At 41.6% G+C, this 26247-nt stretch overlaps 1 protein-coding gene across 1 annotated transcript in view; it reads right to left on the reverse strand.

Moving 5' to 3' along the window:
• Window positions 1–24090, reverse strand: part of LOC308043690 (putative cation-transporting ATPase 13A4) — a gene marked incomplete at both ends in the record, with an annotated part of 39310 nt that extends 15220 nt beyond the window's left edge. Inside the window, 15 exons of the mRNA XM_080349912.1 lie at window positions 60–146; window positions 1530–1680; window positions 2393–2454; window positions 2772–2960; window positions 6202–6359; window positions 6794–6964; window positions 8192–8323; window positions 8960–9032; window positions 9455–9589; window positions 10387–10456; window positions 11306–11386; window positions 11478–11548; window positions 13805–13942; window positions 16436–16609; window positions 24028–24090. Of these exons, the coding sequence (XP_080206038.1) occupies window positions 60–146; window positions 1530–1680; window positions 2393–2454; window positions 2772–2960; window positions 6202–6359; window positions 6794–6964; window positions 8192–8323; window positions 8960–9032; window positions 9455–9589; window positions 10387–10456; window positions 11306–11386; window positions 11478–11548; window positions 13805–13942; window positions 16436–16609; window positions 24028–24090 (1755 nt within the window). The remainder of the gene's footprint in view (window positions 1–59; window positions 147–1529; window positions 1681–2392; window positions 2455–2771; window positions 2961–6201; window positions 6360–6793; window positions 6965–8191; window positions 8324–8959; window positions 9033–9454; window positions 9590–10386; window positions 10457–11305; window positions 11387–11477; window positions 11549–13804; window positions 13943–16435; window positions 16610–24027) is intronic.
• Window positions 24091–26247: the final 2157 nt, after the last annotated feature.

A 26247-nucleotide genomic window follows, 5' to 3' on the forward strand; every position in this document is an offset into this window, starting at 1 on the left:
GTAGCTCTTATACTGACAATTTAACTTGATCATGAATGTGAATCTTGCAAGTAGCTTACACTGCTGGCTTTAGGCCCAGGTCTAACAACTGTGGCATGTGTGGATCCATGACCTTCAATCTGGTGTCCGCTGGAATCATCTATCACCTGTGTATTGAAAGACAAAAATCTTTCAGGTCACAGCACCAGCAGAGCTAAAAGGAACCCCAAGAAATCATTTAGAGATTTTTCTTCTCTCAAAAGAAGGTATCTTATCCATTCCTGAGGGAAATCTGCCTGATTTCACACTAAAAAGCTCTAGTAATGGAAATCCTAGTGCTTTCCTTGGCAATCAAATCCAGAGCTTCACCACCTTCACTAAAATACTGTTGTACTCTTGCATGGCAAATAAATTATGTCTTTTCACAGACAGTAAATCCTTTATTCATTACAACTCACTTAGATATGCAAAAATCTTTAGATATAACATAGAGTCAATAGGAAAATAATAAATAAGAGTTTGTATTAATGTAGAAAGCACGATCCTCTGCTACTTGAAGTACTGCACAAATCACCTGGGTTTTTCAATCATCACAACGTGACTGTGAGGAATAAAAATATTTCATGGTGTCAAAGGGCACACTATTATTCATGTTTCACAGGAATTATTTAGCAAGATTATTCCTGTTTAATTTACAACTTCGATGGGCGTCTGCCCAAGGCTGAGATGGCAAAGTGATGCCCCTGGGGAAAAACACCCTCTAACTCCTGTCATTACTGGATAATTTATTCCTTGAAACTTGGCTGGTTTACATATTTTTCAGATGCAAACCAGACAGGTGTTAAGTACAGATGTTGTCACCCACGTAACTGGCTAATCCTGCCCTGAGTCTCTTATCTTGCATCAGCAATGGCTTGTGGATGTACCTTCCACCAGGTAATTATTTGCTGTTTTCCTCTTATCCATCTCAAACTTGCAGACTTTTAGTTTTCATAAATGCCCATTCCCCCCTCTTTATCCCTGCAAATGATCGGAGTGTAAATAGTAACACTGGTGGCTGTTTGTAGGTCATGGGACAGAGACTGAACACTTTCATAGAGGCATGAGCTTTAAAACATGAAGATGGTGGAAATATCTTCACATCGACAGAGCTCTAACAAAGGTCAAAATCTTGTATTTAGTTCAAAGCTTGCTGAGGTCTGTTACACGCTCTATAAAAGCAGTCTTAATCTGCATTTCTGCCATATCTGGGAATGCCTGTTATCTGGCAGCAGCCACAGTCAGAGCTGATAACCCAGTGGAGTTCACATGATATCCACCACTTCCAGTCAAATGAGTGAAGTATTTGAAGTACTCATAGGTGAAAGCTCTAGGCAGAAACAAGGAACATTTCTCCAAAAGCCTGCACAAGTGCTGTCTCTCTGGGTTTTAACTGTTTACCTTCTGTGTGAGAAGTGGCTATGTGCCTGGCAGGGCTTGGGACCTTTCTCCTTTGCAAGAACACCAAAACTCCCCACCACTATTTGCATAACAACAAAGCACAGCTTTACCCAGTTAGTGGCCTCAAACATTTTCACATCCAGTGGGTCTCCTTGGATCTTGCCCTCCCAAACAATTAATGAGTGACAGACCGCCATAGCTCTGAACACTGGGCCCCAAGGCAGGCTGCGGTCTGCAGGAAAGCTGTGAACGTCCTGGAAGCTAACACAAAAGAAAACATAAAAATTATCATCAGAGAACACCAAACAACATATAACTAACAGAAAAAAAAAAATCTTAAGTCAGGAGGCTGTTAAGGCCCTATCCTGTGGTCAGACCACAAGCATATTGCTGGGGAGCTATTTCTTACACAGCTGTTAAGGGCTGGGATACACTTGCTCAGAACAGGGGTATTCCACAGAGTTAAGGAATCCATTGGGATGGACAGAGGAACAGATTATTATAAAATACCTTCCTTGCAGCTTGTGTAAGGGCTCAAGCTGTGAGGATAAGTTTGAGCATTTCTGTGCATGCTCATTTCTGGAAATGTAAACGGGCAAAAACATGGGCACTGAAGGAACTGAGTGGCAACCTCAGGGGTAATGGTGATTTTCTGCCACAAAGGGTTGGTTGTGGATGACTGCAGCTTTGAGATCTAACCTGGCATGTCTAGGGCAGCCTATGTTGCCTGGATGTGCTGTGCCAAATGCTGGTGACAGCAGCTGCATCATTTCATGTAGAGCATGACTCCTGGGATAAGGCAACAAACTCATTTTACAAAGGCTACAGAAGTAATATTGGAAATCTAAAACAGGGAACTTCAAACTGCTGTTTTGACATTAATTATCTTTCAGATTTGTTCATATGTGTATGAGGAGAATCCAGTCACTATCCCACCAAATTTAAATGCCATTGGTGTGTCAAGGAGCCTTACCTGTTTCTTTCAGAGGGCAGCAAGCCCCAAAGATCCAGGCCATCTTCTGTTAAGGTGCCAGTCTAAGTTAAAATGTACATTTACATTAACTTCCCACATGAGAGCTCCAAGAGGAATAAAAAGCATGACTTATTTTAAGAAGTTACTGTTCAGAAAATGCCAACACAGTGCAGAGCAAAAATGCTACCAGCCAGTTCCTAGATTCCAAGAAAAACAACAGTTTGCAACAGTGTCTGTTTAGACAACACAAACTTAAGTACACAAGAGTGGTCAGTGTGTTTCTATAGTATGATGGAAGTGCTTGATCAAAACCCACACTTTCCCACCGCCAGCGTGGCTCCCATTACTACTAAGAGAGTAACCACCACATAGCAGTTACTTTGTCAAAGCAGATGAGGTTCAGCTGTCCACACATGTTGATCCTTTGTGGGCTGATGCAGAAGATGCCCTTTTTCTTCAGCCTCCGCTGGGTATAAATGATCCCTGTTGTCAAGGCAGCTGGCAGAGCTGGGGGGACAGCAATAGTGATAACATCCAAAGCCTTCTTCACCACTTCTCCTGTCTCCTCCTGACATGAAACCAAAGGCAGTTATCAGCAAGAGGGTGGCAAGGAGTGCTGCTTGGATTGTCAGAATGCAGCCCTCTTCATCCCTCCACCTTTCCACTGCAGGTACTTCATGCTGTGGTGTTTTCTGCCTATGGTCCATCACGTATTCATCTCCCTAAGAAATTAATTGCTTTGATTTAACCAAAGGCTTTAAGGCTACACCACTGCTAAAGAGCAGCCTCCAGGCCTTCATTCTCCATGCCAACAAACCTGCTGGGTAGAGCTTACAGCCTCCTCCACAGCATGAGTTCAAACATGTCAGTTAGGCTATTGCACCCTCAGTCAAGCCCAGTTTCCCATGATATAGCACACAAGAATCTGCCATTTATATGGGCATTCATCCAACTGCCTACAGGCACAGCTCCGGACTTGATGTTAAGGTGAAAGGTGAGACATATGGGATGGTGCTGAAAAGGAGGGCAGAATGCATGAGCTAATGATTTCTTCTGACCTTATGTTCTAGGAGTTGTGAAAGGAAATTGCTTTTACCTGCAGGAAAAGTCATGTAAGTAAAAGTTACATTTCTAAAAGTGATCTTGAATTTGGGAGCTTAGAGGTCGGTGTAAAACTGCAACTATGCTGAATGTCGACACTGTTATTCTTGGCAGTTGATATTACTGCTAAAGGATTGAATGCATTTCAAATTAGGGTCCCAGAACCAAGACACTGCAAACTAAAGCCAATTTGCAGTTCAGAAGGATCTGCAAACTGTCATTAGAGCTCTATTATTACTGCTTCTGAGCTTGGGACTTTGACCATAAATCATGTTGCATTTGATGTGATGAATTTCCATCATGTGCTCATTCTCCCTTCATTGATATTATTTCAGACCACAGAACACACCAGTTTGATAATATTTTTTTATATATTTTATGTGAGAATGAAGCACTTATCACTTTTAGAGAAACACTCTCACAGGAGAGCATTTAGTGTATCATGTGACCGAGTCTTACACCAGACAACAGTCTGACAAGACAGTTTCAGCTGCTGTGATAACATCAGCATGTATTTTACATATTACAAGGGTGAAGCTAAACAAAAAAAAAAAAGGAAAAATGGCAAAGCAGACACCAAGGTGTGTTCTTAAACACACTTCCTTTGATATCCCGAGGGGAATTAATCTTCTGAGACAACTGACCATAGATTATTGCAAAGGAGAAAAATGATTCAAAAGCTGAATTGCAGAATCAACCTTGCAACTCAGGACTTGGACTTGACATAGGCAGATAATTATCAAGGCATGAAATGATGTCCTGAAAGTTTTTGCATAAGTTCTAAAGCAATTAGGCTTTAAAAACTGCAGAGTTACTGTTTACAGTGTACAACTTTTTCTTATACTGACCTTGATGCATGAGAATGAGCAAACTGTTTTTAAAAGGGCTTCAAGTGAACCCTTCAGAGACTTCACAACCAATATGGCAGGGCCCTAGGTGCACTGAGTGGTCTTAATTAACCTCACTAGCCTCAGCTCCACCTGCTTATGAGTTCTGGAGCTCCAGTTAAGCTCAGGCCTGAGCCTCCAGTCCTTGTCTGCACCATGTCGTAGGTGTACCTGCCTCTAGCACTGTCTCCTCAATGGATACCTTTACATACATGTTGCCTTGTCTCCTGTCCTCATCTCTTTCTGCTTTTGACCAGTCTGCCTGGATTATTTACCACTTTGCCTTGCCTGGGAATACTGATGGGCTGTTCGCAGCACACAGCTCTGCCTGCCATGTTCAGATCCTGTGTGACTGTGCCCTGGTCAGTGAGGGTACTGCCTGGGCTCTGCTCACCCTCAGCTCCTGGCTTGCCTTCCCCTAGGGAACAGCTGGCTCCTGCTGCTTCCTAACACTGTAAGTCTTAGTTCTATGTTGAGAAACTTGTTTAAAATTATCACATAGAATTAATCAACCTTTGGTGTACATGGCACATTAGAGAAGAGCTAACATGGTCTTCACAGAGGGAATTAATACTCCATAAGCCTCCTGGAGTACTCTGTAAAAAATCAGTGGAGATGTGGGTGACTCAACTGATACAGGATAGTTGGCTTTGCAAAAGTTATTTCTCAAAAGATCTCAAGGATATTAAGCTGAGTTATAACCAAGTGAAGGTTATATCCCTTTCCACCACTCTGCAAATGACTATACAAAGATATGAAAAAAAGTAGAAGGAGTTCTACATGATATCAATAAATTTCAGGGATCTGTGTTGATACCTGGACTGTCCAGGGCCCTGTAACGTGGAAGAAAGGTGGCTGAAGGGGTGGCAGATGATCTCTAAATCCTGAATAGTATAGGAAACATCAAGTAGAAAGCTATTCCTACTTCTCTAAAACAAAAATCTACAGTGTCTTCAGTGATTCAGATAGCAGCTTTAAAAACATTTTTACACAGTATATAATGAAACTGTGGGAATCATTGCCACAGGTGTTGTCAAGTCCAAGGCACAAACGAATTCAGAAATATCTTGAATCATACTCTGGGAGATTTTCAGTGGCTATTAACGCTAGATCATCTAGATACAAAAGACAGCTTTCAGAACTGTTAAACCTTTTTCTACAAGAAGTCAGAAGAATATATCAGGGAAGAATTGTTCTATACTTGCCCTACTTCCTAATCAGTTTCCATGAATATTTGATACCAATTACTCTCAGAGACAGTGGACAGGGATAGATGGGTCTTTGATCTAAACGGAAGTTTTTGGAAAGCTGCCTTGTCACGACACATCAGTCTGTGTCCCATTTAACCCATGACTCACTTGTGATTTTTCTAGGAATGAACATAAAACACCAAAAAAACTCTGTAAAAGCTCCTTGCAGAGTGCTATGGTCTTGGAATCTCCCATTTCCACAGCTCTAGAAAGCATTATGCTAATTACATGCATTGTTAATTACACATATCAGCAAGCACAGGGCAGGTAACATAGAGGTAGTCGGCATACAGAAGGCTGCTGATAAGACATGAAGTTCTTGCATAGGATTTGCTAAGACCTCAAAAGAAATTACTATCGGGAAACAGCCGTTTTTGGCACCTTGGAATTGAATGTATGAGAGCTTGTGTATCATTACAAACTGAATTACATTGTAAAACAGCCTCATATACTAAGACAAAAAGGAGAGTGACAAGAACTGTATTTTTATATGTAACTGTACATGAAGCCACTCAGGTTTCAGGTCTCTTGAAACTGTGTGTGACCATTTCTCCTGCATTTAGTAACTTACCCCATTAAGTGCAAATACACACACTGCGTAGATCATTCCAATGGCTGCAAATGCTATGAGACACATCAGGAACCGGAGGGCATCTCTGTACAGCTTGAAGTTCATGGGTTTAGGGTAGAGAATGGACCTCACCATATCCCCTTTGGCTGTATTGAAACCTGGAAAGACAAACTAAAATGATTCCAAGGGAAAACATTCCCAAAAGTTCGCTATAAAAAATAGAGGGTTTTAAAATGACTCATGATTTCTGTAATTTAAGAAAGGAGGCCCAGATCTTTCATTTCAACGTATGTGACCTACTCTGCAGAATATAGAAAAAAGTTATTTTTGTCTTCAGGAGGAAGATTTTTTCAATGTCTCAGAAGCAAAGTAAAATTCTTCTTTGTAATCATACGCTAGTGGTTTTTGCAAAAGCTATGCCAAGCAAACGAGAACAATGCATAATAGCTTAGCCCAGCCCAGGATATCAGTTCTCCATCTAACTGTTGTGAATTTGTATTAATGCCTTTCACTTAATGTCTGGGCACATTAAGTCAGACTGTTCCAGTAAGAAAACGCACGAAAGGAAAAGCAAACTGAAGTGTTGACTGACCAGTCCGCAGCACCACAGCTTTCACTGCTCCTCTGTCATCTGCCTTGGGCTGTATGACCTCTGTTCCACAGAAGAGGACATGTTTTTTGTAATCCTCTGCACAGTGCATTCTCCAGGGCTTGCAATTATCAGCTGGGGGTAAGTGGGTCTTTGTTACTGGAATACTTTCCCCTAGGGAAAATTAGCTCAGATGAATAAAACTGCATTATACCTTAAAATCAGTCTATTGATTTCCAAATTAGTACAGTAGCTAGACATCTAGATGGTAAGTTAAAGGTATTTACTAGAGAAACCAGTTTAGAGAAATGTTACTTTTATTTTGTGACAATTTCAGACTGAATAAGAGTTTGAAGCCTAGCAAACCAAGAGACTCTGCCAGAGAAAAGCTCTCCTTTGCATCGGTACAACTGCCTCATGTAAGCCAGAGAACTGAAAGAAGCCCAAGGACTCCAAACCCTCTCTGCAGATACACAGACTTTAAAAGAGACCTGAACTGGTGTTGCAAGACTCCACTTGATGTTCACACGTTGTTTACCAAGTTTGAACCTCATGTGCAGGTCACTACACTATTCCCTTTGGTAGATTAAACATGAGATTCCCTATTTCCCCTTTCTGGTAAAAAGGATAGCTTTTAACCCAATGCTTGACAGCTGACAAATATCCTATTTATGTCAGAGCAGATACACTAAGGTGAAGCAGAAAAAGAATCTCCTGACATCTGAAGCCTTCTAAATGAAAGGGGTTTCTGGAATTTCTCATTTACATGAAAATTCAGAACTGTGGGTTTCAGTTTGATTCAGACCAAGACCAAATTTAAAGACAAGAAACAGAACTGTTACATTAACATCTCCTGCACCAAAAATCCTGCTTTGCAGTGAACTCTTCCACTTGGTGTGTCCTCCACTGCTATCACATGAATGTGAGGTTAACTATCTGGAGAGCTAGACAGATACTTCAGCAGGTTGGAGATGTTGCAGTCATCAGCGATGAGACATTCAGAGTGACCAAGAGAAACCCCCACAGCCTGAGTAGAATGGGGGCCCTGCATGGGAACAGCTTTTCTCCATATCTACTGTTTCTTCTCCTGTCCTACTCATTCCTCTTCACTGTGCACACTTTCCTTTCTAATTAGAGGATCTCTTCCTAAATTCTGCACCCCAGAAAGGAAGAAAAGGATGAACTGCCCTTCCTAAGTCCATCTTGTCTATTTAGATAAGCTGAGGCTAACTCTAATTCAGCCTTTATTATTGCAAACACCCAAAAGAATCCCCTTCTAGGCTAGTTATGGACTATCTCTTTATAAGAGCTACACAAAGCACCATATGTCCTGTGTCACTGGCTGAAGCCACAAGGCGATGATGATGTTTTGATGGTGAACCTGGGAGGGATGAGCTGTACCTGTCAGCATGCTTTCGTTTACAACACACTGCCCGCTGATCAGAATGGCATCACAAGGCAAGAGGGTTTTGCCCTCTTTCAAAACCAGCACATCTCCAGGAACAAGATGATGCGATTCCAGCTCTTGGAAACCTGCAGGTGACACGTAATGCAAACTTTCTGCTTCATGTATTTCTCTGCAGTAAAGGGAAAAAATACAAAGAACTACCTGCTGAATAGACTGTCACTTCTTTATAATGATTGATAAATAAAGGACCACAAGTAGGACCTAAGAATGCAACCTCCAATATTTAGAAAAGCCTAGGCATGTTTGAACTGCAGAATTCCCTCTTATCTCCCCAGAAGCCCAACCAATGGTTATTGTTCCAATGCACTAACCTAACTGAAGAAGCTTGGATCTACATTACTTAGTCTGACTCTGTCTTTCTGGATTGTGCTCTAAATACCATGACAATGAACAGGATTTGCATGAAGCCATTATGTGGACTCACAGTCATTTAATGGTTAAGTGGTTGGCTTTGTCAGCACTGCTTGAAGAACATGGTTTTCCTGATAATTTTTTGCTAAGGCTGCACTCAAACAGTTATAAATAGAATCAATGTGCCACAACGTGCTTCTGGGTCAAATTAACCCAACATGAAGAAGCTAGTTAATCAAGCTGAGATGAGGAAACTGATCTAGAAGGAATTTAATATTGTACATTCTTGGGTTTAATATAAATTGCTAGAGAAACTAAACACATTGGAGAAAGAAGTGTAGAGGAGTCACCTTCCTTATTTCTGCAGACAGTGACCATCATGTTGTTATGAGACTCAACCAGTCTGTGCAGTTTAATTGATTGCTATAAATTAAAGGAGAACACAAGAAAGTGTTACATTTTTCTTACATGATGCAATTAATCCACTAACAATTATTCCCTTTTGTTATTTGTGGTTAAGAGAGACCTCATAAAGTCAGGTCTGGCCTTGCCAGCAACTGTGCAATCATACAGAGAAAGAAACTCCCCGCCCTAATTATGGAGAAGGTGTAGCAAAAGGTTACAAAGCAAAGCACTGGAATGGGGAAGGGAGGATGTGGGTGAAGAACCACACAGAGATCATTATGACTAGGAGGCCAGGCCATTGCACCTGCTACTACACAACATCACGAGACTAAACCTCTGAGTAACTCTCAGAGCACTGTACATGTGCATGTTGTAACATCCTGGCCTTTCCCAGATATTAGAAATAAAATTTCCTTGTGGAAAAAGGTGAGGTGTCTCACCTGCCTAAGATCATATACTGTCAAAAAAATCGAGAGGAGAGACATGATTATGATGGCAACGGCATACTCCATGTATTCTTCAGCAAACCACAGACACACACTGAACAGCTGGAACACGTAAAATGGATTTAAGACCTGTTTGGAGAGAGAGCAATACTCAAGACCTGGCCACATTTAAATGGCTCCAGTATACCCACCCAGTCAATCCTGTTAGAAATGGGCTGGACTAAAAGCTATTAAGTTAATGTTGTGTCTCCCGACTCCCTTTCTGATTTTGTTAGCAGTGGCTTCAGTCTAATCAGATTGAACCATCTCCATCTGACAGTAGGGCCAAATAATCTGGACCAATAGGAATGTTATTTGGGATGTGTACGGCTCAGCCCAAGCCTTGTTTTTCTTGCTTATTTACAAGAAATGTAACAAAGGTGAGAGAAAAGCAGGTTATACTGTGAGGATGGAGCTCACATACCACAAGTACATCTCCACAAACACTGTTCAGGCCACATACAGCCAGTTCCTGCCTGAAAAAGATACCGGTGCTTTACATGGTGCTGTGCCAGAGCTCACTGGATCTCTCTGCAGCTGTGGGCACATACCAGCCACCGCTGTTCACCTCTGCTGATTAAGAGATACCCTTTGCCTGTAAGGTCTGATGTCCAGTGCAACTTGGAAACATTCCCTGACCCCTGTAAGGCCAACAGAACGATTTCCCAGAATATACAAACACCAAGCAGCCATCCAGGCACAGAGATGGATGACAAGGAACTATGGAGACTACATGAATTCGTGGCGATTTCATTAAGAAGTATTTGAAGAAGAAATGTGCTTGATGAGTGAGTACTCAGAAGCTAATTTAGACATAGAATCCATGAACTCAGAGCACACTCTGCCTCCCCAAGCAGCCTAGAATAAAAGCAACAGAAATACTTAACCTCTTTGACAAGTAGTTTCCAAACAGGGATAACTGGAACATCAATAGTGTTTGGCCCACATATAACTCTCCTGTATGGAATAAAGATACATCACTTACAGATCAAACAGTGACAATGGAGCTCAATCAAGAAGCTGCAGCTTTCAATAGTTCTGAGATCTTGTATCGAACCCAGTTTAAAGGCTGCGAGGATCTTTCTCCAAGAAGAAGTTAAAAAATTAAATGCTCCTACAGTGCTTATGTCAGAAAAGGTGACTGTACCAGTGAAATGGACTTAAACAGATGAGAGATGTAACGCAGCCTTTTAGGCAAATGTTTCCATTATGCAAAAAATCCTTTGAAACACCATAAACAAAGGAATTCTAAACCTAAAACCAAATCATTTTGTGTAAAGTTAAGGGTGATTTGAATGTAAGATTCAACATGAGCTAAGGTCAGGAGCTGGATTTTCAGAATTCAATCAACTGAAGATCATTTCTTTATTTAGCAGTTTCAGGAATACCTTTTGTGTCAATGGTCTAATGATACAAGAGTTCGTGAGAATAAGTTCAACCACCAGAACTAATTGATTTAGAAGTTCAAAACAATTACATGGAGCCCCCATGAAGAAGCACACACACAACTGATCTGCACTGTCTCACAGAGAATTTCTCTTATTCCAAAAAAGAACTGCTTATAGTTAGTTACGGGACATAATTATTTCCTGATTGAGAACAACAACAGTGATAAATACTGAGACACTTCAAAAATGCTGATAAGGAATATAAAACATTCTCTAGCCCTATTCATTCCATTTTTCATGTATGGTTATTTCATTTAAAATTACGTGCATATTAATGGATACACAAGAAACTCAAGGAAATTAAACCAACAGCAGTGAATTTACATTTCTTTGATTTCCATATGTTTTAAGTGTGTACCTGACATTCTGCTCATCGCAGGTGAGACCAGAACCAAATTTGGCATGTATAGCTGAGCAAGTGTGGTGATCTTCTAGGGCTCTAAAATATAAAGGGAGTGTTTTCCTTAGGCCATTATTCACAAAAAAGCTTGACTTCCGCAGAGACTGTGTAACCAGGGCATTGAACTCACCCAACTTTCTGGAACTGTTTTGCACAGATATTCCAGACATAGCGGATTTTTTGTACTTGGATACTCCTCACCTGCAAAAAAACCAAAAAATATAGGGATAACAATATATATTATATAGCAAAGAAAAATACTCCCACGCCTGCTCACAGATCTCAGCTAGGCATCCTCACTGCGGTCAAGCACAGATAAAGCAAATTACACGGGGGGCAGGGAGGGAGGAAAGGCAAGACTGTATTTACTAACTCCCTAGTTATGTTGTGGAGTGAGATCCCCACCACAGGTTCCAGTGAGCTTTACAGATCTTCAGGTCAAGGAACTACAAGGCAGCATTCTTCCCTCTTCATTTAGTGAAGCAAAGAATACAGTCCTCACTCTCATTTCAGAGAATGAAGGGATCACTGACGCAGTGGTGGGTATGCAGGCAGCTGTCAAAGCCTGTCTTCAGTCAGCAACCCTCTTATCTTCTGTCTGGCTTTGCGGAAAGCAGAGGACTTCGGGCAGTTTGCAGGTGTGGTGCTGAGTCCAAGTGAACAGACATGCCAGCAAACAAGAAAGGCCATCCCAGGATACGTCCTGAGTCACTGCTAACGCTGGGCCCTTGCAGAGCAGTTATGCATTAGGAACACACGCTGCCATTTATAATTTGCAAAAGGAGTCTGTCCTGTCCTACGCAACAGCGAAACCTATTAGTGATAATAGCGCTTCATATCAGCTGGAGGAAGGCAAAGCCGTACACCTATATACATATATAATAAAGAAACCAGCTCTAGGGGACTCTCCCGACCCAGTGCAATAAACATTATTATAGGCTAATGAAATATACACTCAGCTCATGCATTGACTCAAAATGGAGCTATAACTGCAGTCATTAACCTAACAAGAGGTCTGTAGGTAGGACTTCATGCAATAGGAACTGCAATATTTGCTATGCTAAAAACTGAAGTGGGAAATGAGGGACTCACTCAGCTGGAACAGGTGCTTGGACAGCTCTTGGGCACTACCCATTGCTCTGTGGACATAGGTAGCTTAAATGGTGAAAAGTTTTTATAATTGCCTTATAAGTAGGGGCTTCTAAATTGCTAGTGAAGGATTAAACTGTTTGCTCTTTGCTGCTTTGAAATCTGTTCTTTTCTATCTAGATGTTTGGACTGATAGGAAAGTGGTGCTCAAAGGGCTTATTAATTGAGGCTATACTGGGCTTTTTTATGTTACTAATTCAATCCTCTGAAGAATGTTACAAACCAGTCTTCCCCTTCATACTGTGCCAGTTGATTAAACTAGCTGGCACTAAACTTTCTTACGTACTTTAACATATGCCCACACAAAACAGCAGTAATAGCAACAGCTTTGCTCAGCTAAGTTTAGGTTTATAATGAAAATATCCACTAAAAATTGCTGTAGATATTAAAAATGCTAACAAGTTAGAAATCCATTTTCTAGAAGAGAAAATAGCTCTCTTATGGGTTTCCCATTGCAGTCATCTAGTACCTATAATCAAAAGACAGTTATTAGCAAATGTACAATTGCATTCCTATTGCTCACATCAATTTAATGTGTAATGCTAAGGAAGACATATAAGTGAACTGTCTGGTTCTAGAATGGGGATAATTATATTTACCCAGCTCATAGGGGACTTTGTGATCTGCTTGGATCAACTAATCATCTACCTTCTTCCCAGTACCTCACTGGGATCTCAGGGCTATGGAACTGGCAGAGCCCAGGACACATTTTTGCAGGAACAGTCAACAGTGCAAGACCCAACTCTAGCAAAGGTACTTTAAAGCACAAATTGGTACATACAAAGGTAAGAAGGTAAAATGCGCTTCAGAACCTCCTTGATGAAACATTTCTGGAAATACTGATTCAGGTCTGCAGAAGCACTTTCCTGTTCTCTTCCCCCTCAGCTGCTTTCATCCCTGTTCTCATGTTACTGTGGGAGCTGTGATGTTCAGTTCCTCACAGTCTCCCTTCAGACACACAGCCACCCCTAAGTTCCTTGATTCCTATGCCAGAAATGAGTTTTTTATTTGGAATTCTGACTCTCCACTGCCAACCCCAGTGTCTTGAAGCTCTCCTACCTATAATGTAGGTCTTCTCTCAGGAGCAATGAGGATCCTTTTTGCAAAATCCACCTCAGACTAAGTAGAGGATTTTTACAGAGGTGAGTATGATTCTCTAACATCTCCAGCTTGGTTTTCCACTGCTCACTGTGTTCATCAAGCTGCAAGTTTCTTAGCTGACTATGTTTCACAGCTCACTTTCACTCTACAAAGCATGGCTGAGATTTGCTATCATCTCCCATATGCTGCCAGGAATACTTTACTTACTTGCAAACTTGGCTTCGTTATGGCTTTGCTGAAGAGTGAGTCTTCCTCAGCAATAGTTGGATAATCCGATCTACTTTTGATAAGTGCAGCCACAGAGATCCATGTCACGGTCTTACGAGAATAAATCTGATACTCATCCTAAATGAATATAAAAGAGAAATGTCACAATTTCCCTCAAAATCAGAACAAACCTTGGAGTGAATAATTACAGCAGGCCTTTCTAGAGCACCACTCCAGCTTTTGTAAAGAACTAGCCAAGAGAGGCCACCCAGCACCTGTGACTGATAGATAAATCAGCAGAACAGGAGCAGAACCACAGTCCTGTCAAAATGTGAGTACTGCAAATAATTCACTGAGTGCAAGTCTGGACCCCAGGTGATAAGGATGGAACATGAACACCCAAGTTATGATGTAGGCCAGGCAAACAGCACAGGACAATCTGATATGCAGTGACCAGACTGTAAAGAAAAGATCAAAAGGAACATAGCACTGTACTGCAAAATGCATGTTTAGTGCCAATACCTTTCCACTGTCATTCTTGTGTTAACGCTTCATTGGAACAAGTGTGTTAGCATCATTCATCCCTTATGGTACCTTAGACAAGATTTTGGCACAAATTGGGTTCATGATCTTGCTATTTTTCATAAAATCAATTAAATTGCAACTGCCTGGGAGAGATTAGAGCAACTACTGTAATAAGTACCCTCATGTTAAGTTTCAGTCCTGAATACTGAACCTCATGTGTTAAAGGCAACTATGAGACTGACATATATCATGTCCAGCCTGTGAGCAGTTTGGCAGATGGAAAAAACTGATTACCTCAGCCAGGCAAGTTCTGAAAGCACAGTTATTAAACCCCTTTCAGAAATGACAACAAATAAAAAAGATTCTGAACCAAGTGTCCTTTTGAATAATTTAACAGTTCAAAAAAAGAACTTTAAAAATATTTACGTCTTATTTTTTTGTGCACTTTTCTTCTTAAAATAGTATTTTTCAGTAGAATAACATTTATTTTCTGATATTTATCTTTAATTTAAATTTCAGAATTAGTAGACATTAGGATGCAGATTGAGATGGGAAGCAGTGAATAACACAGGTGCTCATTACTTGAACTAAAGTGAATTAAAATTCAATAACAAAAGTGAGTTAATAGGCTCTTATATTGCAATTGCAGAGATGATAATGAATTATGAATGAAGGTTTTATGTGAAGCAAAAGAGAATTTAAAGGATCAAGCTGATGGGATTACTTGTATCCTCATTAGCAGTAGCCATGTTTGAGAACTGACATAATCAGAATGTAGGGGAATAAAACAAGCAAACAAACAAATGCAAACACCCAACAGTCATTTTCATACAATGAACCATGAAGGAAATCTGAAATTGTCAAATGCCCAGAGCACACGTTGAGAGAGCTTCCTGACAACAATATACAATATGATCCAATTCTTGTTTAATTACATAAAGTATCATTTAAAAACTCATTTATTTGAAAAGTGCTTGGCATGGCAAACCCATTTAAAATGACACACAAGAATAGGTAATTAAAATGCAAACCGAACTGAAGATTAAAAAGGGAGATTAAACCTAACATGCTTCTTTAAAAAAAAATAAATACCCCAGTCTACTAGGATGCAGATTGTTTCAATATAAAATATTCAACAGGCAGATCGGTGACGTTCAAAACTCAAGATTTTAACTGCATGCTGCTCTGCTCATTTAAGAAGGCAGCTCAAACACAGTGGTAGTAAGTGATCGTTTCTGCAATTGCACGATTTGCAAATGGCATTGTTGAGGAATCTTTGAAGCAGAACAAATTAAACTTCTGGAAGAAAACCCACCATGCGAGCTCCTGGAGTATTCAGGTTCAGCTGGGATTCAGAGTCAAGTCTCAGTCTGACATTTTAGTGTTGCATTAGCTTCCATTAAATGAAATCAGGGTTTCTGTATGTTGCAGTACTTCAGTGCAGTCCTCAGCAGATATAAATCTGTATTAGGAAACTACTAGCAAAACCTAACAGCCCTGAAAGCATTAACTGCAGGATTACAAGCTTATTGGACATGTGGAAGGGCTGATGGAAAATGGAAATATACAGCCAAGAAAACAAGCAGCCTAAGCTTGTCCTCTTCCTTATCCTGATCCCTCATCATGCGCTGTTGGACACCACTGGAGACAGAGATAGGCAAATCTTTGGTTTGGCCAACTGGCTAAATTTTGGCAGAGAGGGGCAGCTTCACCACGACAGCCAAGTGAGGGAAGAAGGATCTGCTGGACAATGCTAATCAAATAGATGCTTTAGAATCTGGAGCACAGATCTGCAATGTAGAAAGCACAGGAACGGTAGAAGGGAGGAGGAAGGATTGAGAGCAAATAACACAGTCTTGAAAAGACAGATATTACAGCTTTTTTCACCCCAATTTCTTACAGCTTGTTATCTGATCAGCTAGATGTCACTGTCCACTCCAGTCATCATCTTTTACATAATTTGTGGGGTACTTGAGAGTTCTTTAGATCAATGATGGTAAACACAACATGTTATTGTATGAAATCAGCAATGTAAGAGATTTCAGCTAGCTGGATTCCTTCCAATTAACTACATACTAATGACTAAAGATTAAAGTAGGCACCTACTGTTGTTCTAAGCAGAACAACATCCGCTTCTTCCAAGCTGCAGCGGATGCAGTTTGCCCACACATCCCACTCTGGCTTCCAGTAAAACAGCAGCAGCAGGGCCCCACAGGACAAGATGTATCCCGCAATGCACAAGGCCTTTCGGCAGCCTTGGGTTTTGTAGCCAAAAATCTCCTGTGTGGCAAAGACAAGGAAAAAAATCATTACTATTTCACTTAAAGAAACACCTGATATACTACATTTTCAATCAGCCACTGGTCTCCCACAGGTACTGTTCCATATGGTACTGTGAAAAAAAAAAGTCATAGAATTTGCATTTGGCTTCTTTATGTCTCCTAAACATGACTAGAAAAAAACTTCACATGTTCCATAGAATTTTTCATCCACCTTCACAAAATCTGGATTGCTGTAGTCTGCCCAAACCTCTAAAATATTTCTATGTAGTTATGAAACTCAGTATGAGACACAGTTACATGTGTGCATGAGTTGGATTGATATGAAAAATATAGAGGCCCTAACCTTTAGGTCCCAAGTCATTTGCCTGGTCAGTTTTTTTAAGGTTCCTTGGTGAGAGAGCTGCAGAACTTGAGTACATTTGCACTAGGGGATGGAGAGTGATGCTGCAGAGGCTGGAACAGAGTCTGCTTCAGAATCAGAAGCACTGCTGCTCTCTCTCCTGCCAGAGCAGCATGTCTGCATTCACGCACCTACGCTTTACAGACTCAGCTGGTGTCTCTGCATGGTGCCAAACAACACTGAGTGGTGGCACGAGTTGGAGCTGCTTTGCACAACTCGGCACATATGCAGCCTTTGTATGGCTGTAAACACGTCCCATGACAGCTCCAGCATGGGCATCTTGGACCTCAGCAATGCGCCATTGTCCTAACATCCCCAAATAATAATAATAATAATAATTGTTAGTAAGAACAAATAATGAATACTTGCAGAATGCTTTACATGTTCAGAGGTCCAAATGAAGCTACTCACTGCATGAGTAGGTATTATTATTCCATTTTTAAAGCTGGGGAAATTGATATAGTGAGGCAAGGTGACTTGCCCAAAACTTCAAAGGGATGACTGTCAGCATTGCAGTTTAAGAGCTGCCAGGTCTTGGTACCATGGCCAAATTCCCTCTCAGTAGTGCTAGCAGGGACTTGGTAAAGGTGAAATTAAATGTATACCATGAATTTATAGAGGAGACCCAGCCCTGATCTAAGATGGGAGATTACATGGCTGCAGTTAGCAGGAGAATTCACTAACTATTCCTCAATCTCCTTCTTCCTAGTATATCTGCAGCAATTGTGCAATCTGCTTCTGCAGATCAGATAGCTGCAGCCACAGATATTGCAAGATCCATTCATAAAGCGAAAAGAAAAGGCAATGTAATTGGAAGGATGAGTAATACATAATTCCTGGTTCTGTGCTGGTGTCTTTGCTTATTATGAGAAACACAGGCCCTACCCAGTGGTTCCATACACTGCCTCGGCCTACTTGCTCTATGTCATTCTCCAAAAGACAGACTCTATCTTCCTAGGTAATCTCCATGGTGTTTCTAAAGGGAAGAAACTGGCAACTGTGGGGAAAAGTATGGTAAATTACACAGGGAAGTGGCCTGCATTGCACAGGACCTGGTTATACAACTTTGAGATGCACAAGGTCAGCATTTTCAAAGGTTTCTATAATCTCTGAGCAGCCCAAGAGAATAAGGCAACACTGCAGCAGACAGAAGGAAGCTCCTATAAACAGGTAAAGGGCTTTCCATGCATACAGAATAATACATAGAATGATGCGAACTTACAGTTCACAGCAATGGCTTACTAGGAAGATCAAGATGCTTGGATCCAGACTTCAGAGCTTGTCAGCAAGGGAAAGGAACTCCCAAGGAGACACAGATGCCTAAGGGAAGAACTGTTAAAAGAAGATGCTTTCGGACTTCCTCCATTAAATGTCTGGACCTGGAATAACTGGAATTATATTTTCAATTTGGGATGGGCATAAATATGAGGGTGGGGAAGAATGAGATTGCTGCCATGTGCATCTTGCTTCTGCCAGTGAATCATTCCTTTAATTTCCAGCTTTTCTGCCTTACACCCAAAGTCAATGAGGCTGTAGTTAATGCAATTAAGAAGGGAGAGGGTGGGCACTCAGCACGTGAGTGGCAGTCACTTGGGGTCATCTTCTTTTGGCAATGTTCTCTGCTGAAATGCTCCACGATTCTCCAAGACTGATATGACAACACAAACATAGACCCAGGGCAGACTCTGTCTTTCTCTGCCTAGAAAATCATGCACCTATATACCAAAATATGTATCTGAGGCCCCCTAGACCTGCATATGTTTCCAGAATAGCTTTCCCTCAAAAAAATGTTTGATCTCTTAGATCTCAAGACACTTCCCAAAACCAAGCCTGAATCAGTATTCTTCATCTTGAAAACCAGGAGAGAAAAAGACAAGGCAACAGCTCAGCTGGTAAAAAAAAAAAGGCCATTCTCTTAAGACATTCATTACGGTGTCTGCTGGATCTGGTTCCTTCTCACAAGGGACTTTCCTGAGATAGATAGACAGACAGACAGATACCCTTGAACAGTTCGGACACAGTGGACATTCTGCCCTATGAACACAGGTGTTGCTTAAGATTTAGTTGGTTTGTGTATTGATGAATGTGACATTTCTGAATATAGGTGTTCAGGAGCTCTACAAGGGGTGAGCTGGGAAAGAATAAACATCAGGTCTTAACTGCTGGTTGTCCATGTAGGAATCTAAAGACAAAGCAAAGCACTTCTCCCAGTTTGGAAATCACTGGAGCAGGTTTCCTGGGTCACATCATTCAGAACTAAAGCTAGCCAGAGAAATAGACTGCACTGCAAACCTAACCTGTGCCAATGTTCCCTGGGCTGGAACCCTTCAATATTTACCTTCAGAATAAAATGTTCTGCTAGGCTGAGATGTGAATATTAGACCCACAACAGAGGTACCCACACTGTACATGAGGAAGGGATGCAGGTTTCTCAGCAGGTCTATCTAGCCACGTGAATGCCTTACAGTAATTAGGGTTGGAAATTCTTCAAGCTTATTCAGGATCCCCTAGGCCTACATTACAAAGATCTCCAAGCCAATGCATGTCCACTATGGCAAACAATACTTCCAGGGCTGGCAGAAATCCTGGTGTTGATGTCAGCAGTAAGAATATATCTGTCAAGTTGGTTTTATGTTGTTAAAGAAAAGAGAATAACCTTTGCTGGGTTGTACTTCATTGCACAAAGAGGCTGTGCTGATGTAGACATAATTCTTTTGAAAATGGTTTTGATTAATACAGATTCACACTTTGACACCTTTTCTACTGCGTGAGCACATTTTTAGGGCTCACAGTGTGCATTTGGCATATGTAACGTCACACAGCCAAATAACCTGGGTTCTTGAGGGCACCAGACTAAGAGATGGTGGAAAACAAAGCTAAGATTAGCTATCTGTAAGATGCCAAAGGACTTCTCATTATCTCACAGGAGATAGCACTGTCTACAAAAGAGGCTGGTGTGCTCATCTCATCTTTGTAGAATAATTTTAAATAAATTGTAGTGTATTGTAAAACTTTGTTTCCTCATCTGTTAACATCCCCTTTCTCTTGAGATTTCCAACAGTCGGAAGAGTGACTAAAACAAAATGGTTTAACTTGTGAGTGAAGGGTCTAGGGAGGGGCCACAGATTATTGGACAGAAAAAGCTGCCAGACCTGCTCAGTTGGCAGAAAACGTGCTTATTCCAAGAAAGGTTCATAGCTGCTTTTACAATAATACAAAGCCAGCACTCAAAGGCTTAGCACTCTGGTGACCAGGAAGTTTTTGTTTCTTATGTTTAAAAGAAAAATCGCTTGTAACTGCCAGGTCATCTGCACAGCAGAATTTAAATGCAAAAGTCAAACAAGTTCAGGTACCCTTTTCTTTGGTGAAAACAAGGGCTGTAGCTGCCAGGAAGGAGCCTAAACAGTGGCTGTGAGCAATCATATTTCTGGAAACCCAACAGCCAGGTACCCTATTATGAACAACCTGTTACTATAACAACAGATAATAGGATTAGACTTGAAAGACTCGTTAAGATTCACAAGGAATTTAATAACTGAATCTCCTTCTTACCAATCAGAACCTGTTTCATAAGAGGTTTGTTTCTGTTCCCTCTGAAGCAAGTAGCAACATTCACTATTGTTCCACTAGGAACAAGGTTGTGCCTTTCAGATTCTGTATTAAAATTAAATCTTTCAAACTCAAAGTATTTAAAATTCTGGGGTCAGATTCTCTTCAGAATTCTGGCACCCCAAAGGAGGCAGACAGCTGCCAATATGCAATGGGAAACTGAGGTTCACCAGCTGACTGACTGCAGTTGTCCCATTCCTTCAGACACAGGCAACTGGGGGACACGTGCTTTGGACAGGCTTGTGGCAAATCCTTCCTGAAGCAGTAGAGACCATTGAAGTCTATCACAACCTTTTGCACTGCAGGACTTACGCTTTGCACTTTAGAGTCTGTGCAAAGGGATGAGTAGTCCCAACTATACAGGGAGAAGCATCAAATTGAGAAGGCACAAAGCTGTGGTTTTCCTACCTCTTCTTATTCCACCAACAACTACTTCATCTCAAAAACACCTTCAAGCAGATCCTTCTGAAGAGAAGTAAAAAAATAGAAAAAGGGAAGCTAATTCCTAAAATAAATCCATTCCTGTTACCACAGCTATCAGCCCTCTCTGAGGCAAGCTGTTGTGTCCAGAGTGCTCTCACACTGCTGAGATTTTTCCAGTACTACATGTGGTTATGAAAATAAAGAGATTATCTTATGCTCCAAATATACACTGCAAAGTGTTAGCTGGGTACCAGGAGAGTGACATCTTGGTCAAGCAAATGTTTTCCAGCCACACAAAGTAATTGCAAAGATATGCACAAGGATATATAGGGTTAATTTCCTAAGTCAGAGCGATTATTCTTAAATACAGGACTATCTAGCATCTCAGCTATACCAAGAAATGGAAACAGTGAAGAAAACTTACAAGTATTTATTCTGATTAGAGCTCCCCAACTTTCCTCAGCAAAATGGACAGCTCGTTCTACAGAGGAAAAGCTCTGCATGTTCAGACTCCAAATGAACTACTTGCATGCTTACTTGAACTCCGGAACCTGCACAACGTCAGCTGTAACATTACTACACCAACTGATATGATCTTGTTTCAAGAGACAAGAACTGCTTGTTAATAGTTTGGTTCAGGTGGATTAAACTGACTGTTAAAAATAATGATGTCAAAAAAGAAAAAATTGAATGGCTTGGAATTTTAAAAAAATGTTGCAGGGTCACTAGGACATTATGTGCAAGTGCCGCTTGCTGTGGCTGCCAATAACTTAAAATATATGTTTTTAACAAAGAAAGAATGCCTGCACATAATTCTTTTACCCCACGTACTCTCCTTGTCTCCTCTACTTAAACACAGCCTTCTTTCTCTCTTCACAACTCTTACCTACGTATTACTTTGTTTCACACAAATATGTACACCAGCTGTTGTATTTACTCATTGGTTTCTTCCTCATTCTCTTTACAGAACCTCCAACACCTTCATAATGCTCCTCTCTGTTACACTTGTAACTTTCACCCTCTCACAGGTATGTAACAAAGACACACGCATACCTGCCAAATCTAGCGCAACTTGGCTATGGGTTTAATTGCACCTACCACTCAACTGCTTTATCAATCTTTTCTCTGTGATTTTCATTTGGGAACGGCAGGTGAACGAGCAGTGCTCATGTTTGCTGCAGGCACGGAGAGCATAGCAACTGGATTCACAGCGCAGACTGACACTGCGCACACACACCAGCTGTGCACGGAAAACCTCAGATGCATAGAGCAGATCCCTGAGCGCTGGACTCGTGGGATACATGCTCAGTATGACACTGGTGAGAAACAAGGACATTCCTGGAAAGATAATGTAGGATAGCTGGCTCTGTGCAAGCACAACCTGGGACTCCCAGCAGGGCACAGCTGGAACATGCAGGGTACTGTAGCGTGGTTCTATACAGCACACTTAAACCTCGTTAGCTCAGGCTTAATTCTAGCTAGTGGCAGGGCCAGCTGTGGGAAGAGAACAACAGGTTGCTTATAGTCTTAGAGCAGGGATGTCAAACTCATTTTTACAGGGGGCCACATGAGCCTTGCGGTTACCTTCAAACGGCCAAATGTGTACAATCCTAAAATTACATTTGGCCCTTTGAAGGCAACCGTGAGGCTGATGTGGACCCCAATGAAAATGAGTCTGACACCCCTGCCCTAGAGGGATGGGAACAGGGAGGAGCACAGACACAAAACCAGGAGCTGTTGGAGCTGGGGAGCCGGGGCCCATCAGCACTGGGGCTACAGCCAGGAGCTGCCAAGCAGGTTCAGGAACTCGGCAGCGGAGTCACTTGGTTCAGCAGCTTTCACCCTCAGAGCCTGAGCCCTGTGCTCCCTGCAGCACTCAGGTCGTGCTGCTGGACGACTCTGCACTGCATTCCCCGGCACATGCCAGATTATCCAGGTTTGTATTACACAAAATATGACATCTCCCCTCCCCTGGATGGCAGAGAGCAGGCTGAGAATCTGTGTATCCAGGGATAGCAAATGTTCGCATTTTTCCATGATGCTCTTTTTCACTAAAACAGAATTCTCAGGTTTTGAAGATTTCTTCACGATTTCTAGAAGCGAAGAGTCATGTCAGCTTCTAAGTGACTGTTTCGCTCAGAGAAATCCTATGCAAACTCACAGCAGAGCTACAGTGGCTCTGCAGAACAGCAATTTTGAACAGCACTGCATCTACCAGACATGCAAGAGAACTGTTGCTGTACAGCTGCATCACCAGCAGAATCTGTTAGATGGACAGAATGTATATGCGATGAATAGCTGATCTGTAACACACAGTAATACCAAAGCAGGTAAGAAGCACTGAATTTACTACAGTTGTGCACTGGGCTTACTAGTTAAGAGAAGCACCATGAAGTAGAACAGATACTTCATGTAAACATGAGTCTTATTTCCACATGTTATGGAATACAAGTAAACATCCTGCCCTCTGAGAAACTCTGGAAAGAAATATGGTAATTCTGTATTTAGCAATCCAGCTTCATACACGTGCTCAGGCTGGAATAGTGTTGCCAGTTCAACAGACTGCATTTGCTAATAATTTATGCAAATATAACACGTGTTTTTATGTTCCAGAGAAAGCCATAGCTCCCGGTCCTCCTCTAACTGTGGCAGACCCTAGAGATTCAGCTGTCAAATTAGCAACACCACTCTGGCCCATCCCTCAAGCTCATATAAGACCACTTCCACCTTGATTTATAATGCCACATCAATATAATCTGTCGAACCATTCCCTGTTGGGGGAACAACCAATTAAATCCAGTGGATACATACAACTTCATTTTCTTTCTGCTAAAAGAAAATTATATCCCATTCTAACTGTATGTTTCTGCTATGGGAACACCTCCACTATCCAAAACTAAATTACAGACTGTAGCATTTTATTGTAGAACATGTGCCATCTGCTGCTTCAAGTTGAGAAAGACCTAGACAGAGATACGACTCACCATCTCATTCTCTTCTCCCTGGTTAAGTTGCGCATAATGGTTCTTGGCAGGATTTTCCCCCATGAAATGACCCTTTGGAGACTTTCTAGAGCACCCTCAGGACAGGTCTTCAGCGTTGTGAGCTTGAACTTCCACATTGAGGAAGTGCTCTAAGTACACACCTTGCTTATAACTCTGCTGATGTTTGAAAACTGAAGCTCCTCCCTCTCTGTGGGGCAAGCAGGTAACATTCATCCCTCCTCCCTTCATTCTGCTGTTGGAGTTTGGCGACTGTGAGGCTATATGCAAAATTCACTCAAAGGCACTGCAAGAAAGAAAAAGTTAGGTCTCACAAATGTTTGCCATAATATGACTCCGAGTCATAACTCTGATAGGTGCAAGCAAGTGCTGTTAGCATACAACTTTCAGGGGAGGGCAAAAGGGGAATATTTTTCTTCAAGAGATTATGGAATCACTGGAGACCAGGATTGTTCCCAAATAAGAAGGAAAATAGGCATTGCTGTTGTTAACACTCTTAGCAACCAGCCTGAACTGAGTGTCCAGCTGTGATCCCCACATATGCCTCAGAGAAAAATCCAAGCTCTGGCATTGGAAACAGGGGCCCCAGTTTGTGCAGGTGGATTTATGCCCTGGCTGTGTGTCAGAATCCAGCCATGCAGGATCTGTAACCGGTATTTTTATTCATTATTAAGAATACCATCACAGAACGTCTTCTGACCTCATCATACAGCTTTGAGAAATGTCACTGAGGTTATTTACTCACTCCTGGGGGGAAGTGGAGTTCCCCACTCAGGTCAGTGAGCTGGATACAAATGTCTCTGACCTCCAAATCAAGGCTAAAAGGAAGCTGGCAGAAAAACAGCACTAGGGATTTTATCACCTCCTTTTTTGTTACTGACAGGCTGCATTTATTTATTAGTCTTACGATTCATTCTCATTCTCATTACTATTTCCTTGTCCTTTGCTAATTTTCAAGAAGTTACACACCAAATATTTTAGGAATGAGGCCAAGAGGGACAAACCTGTTCTTCCAGCAAATATGCTAAAGAAACACTGTTTTCAAGGGTGACTGAAACAATTCAAGAAATGCCAAGTCAGTTCCTATTCACCAGCGTTTTACTTCCATGTGGCATGGGCTCAGAGAAACAGAAACAGGAGAAAAACAGTGAACAGACAAATGAGGGAGCGAGGTCAATCAATACAAGAAAAGTTGTCCATTGTTAATAACGTGAGCCAGGCACAGACCTGCAAACCAGACGTACCTGAATGCACAGCACAGGGACAGACATGTTTGTAAAATGCTGGTGACAAGCAGCTTGTGCTGCAGCTAGAGCTGTTTGGTCTTGACACAAGGCACGCTTCCAAAAGGAACCCAGACCAGAGGCTGGACAGAATCGGATATAACTGTACTAAGCTGTGTTAGGGGTGATTTGTTGCGACAAGACCAAAGGGGAACAAGCTCCTCTCTGTACCCCAGCTTCAGTGTCACCCCTTCCTTCCCTTCGCTCCAACTCTGAGGCTAGCTTTGAGTCACTCAGCTTCTCATTTTGTCCTTCAGAGGTCCAGTAACAGGAACTTCAGTTATTACATTAGAATAACAATTTTCAATGAAAAATTAAAAAGAATGCAAAAAAAGTCCGTTTCTGATAAACTTGATTCTACGCGAAAACTGAGCAGTGCTATCTGGAAACTATAAAAGACAGGAAACAACTGCAAAGGTACCTTGTCCAAAGCAGGCTGATGATTCTGTGAAATGACTCATTATTTTGGGAGGTTCCAGGCGTGGAAAACAGGAGTGCCACACACGCTTTTTCTGCCTGGTCAGCTTTTGCTGCTTCTCCAAACGTCAGCCTCGCTCTTTCTAGTGTCTGTAGAAGACTGAGGTGCAGTAGGGGTCCTTGGCTGCCCTTTCACAGAGCAGGGAGATGAGCTGCATGCAGAGCATCCCACCAAACCCAGGCCTCCAGGGAGGAATCAAGGCTCATCCAAACCGTTCACTATTCATGGGCTTAGTCCAGCTCCTATTGAAAATTTCTGCTTCTACAGACCATTCTTATTGGAGAGATTGATATCTTTGCAACTGAAAAAACAAACAAACAGATTAAAGGTGTAAAACATTCATCATTTCTATAGTTCAGCAACCTGTCTTAATATTCTGATAATCCAGGACCAATGAACATGGTGGAATTTGTTCGTTTCCTTAAGCAGGTTCAGTTGCTC

This window comes from Nesoenas mayeri (assembly GCF_963082525.1).
Source record: "Nesoenas mayeri genome assembly, chromosome: 9".
Classification (NCBI taxonomy): domain Eukaryota; kingdom Metazoa; phylum Chordata; class Aves; order Columbiformes; family Columbidae; genus Nesoenas; species Nesoenas mayeri.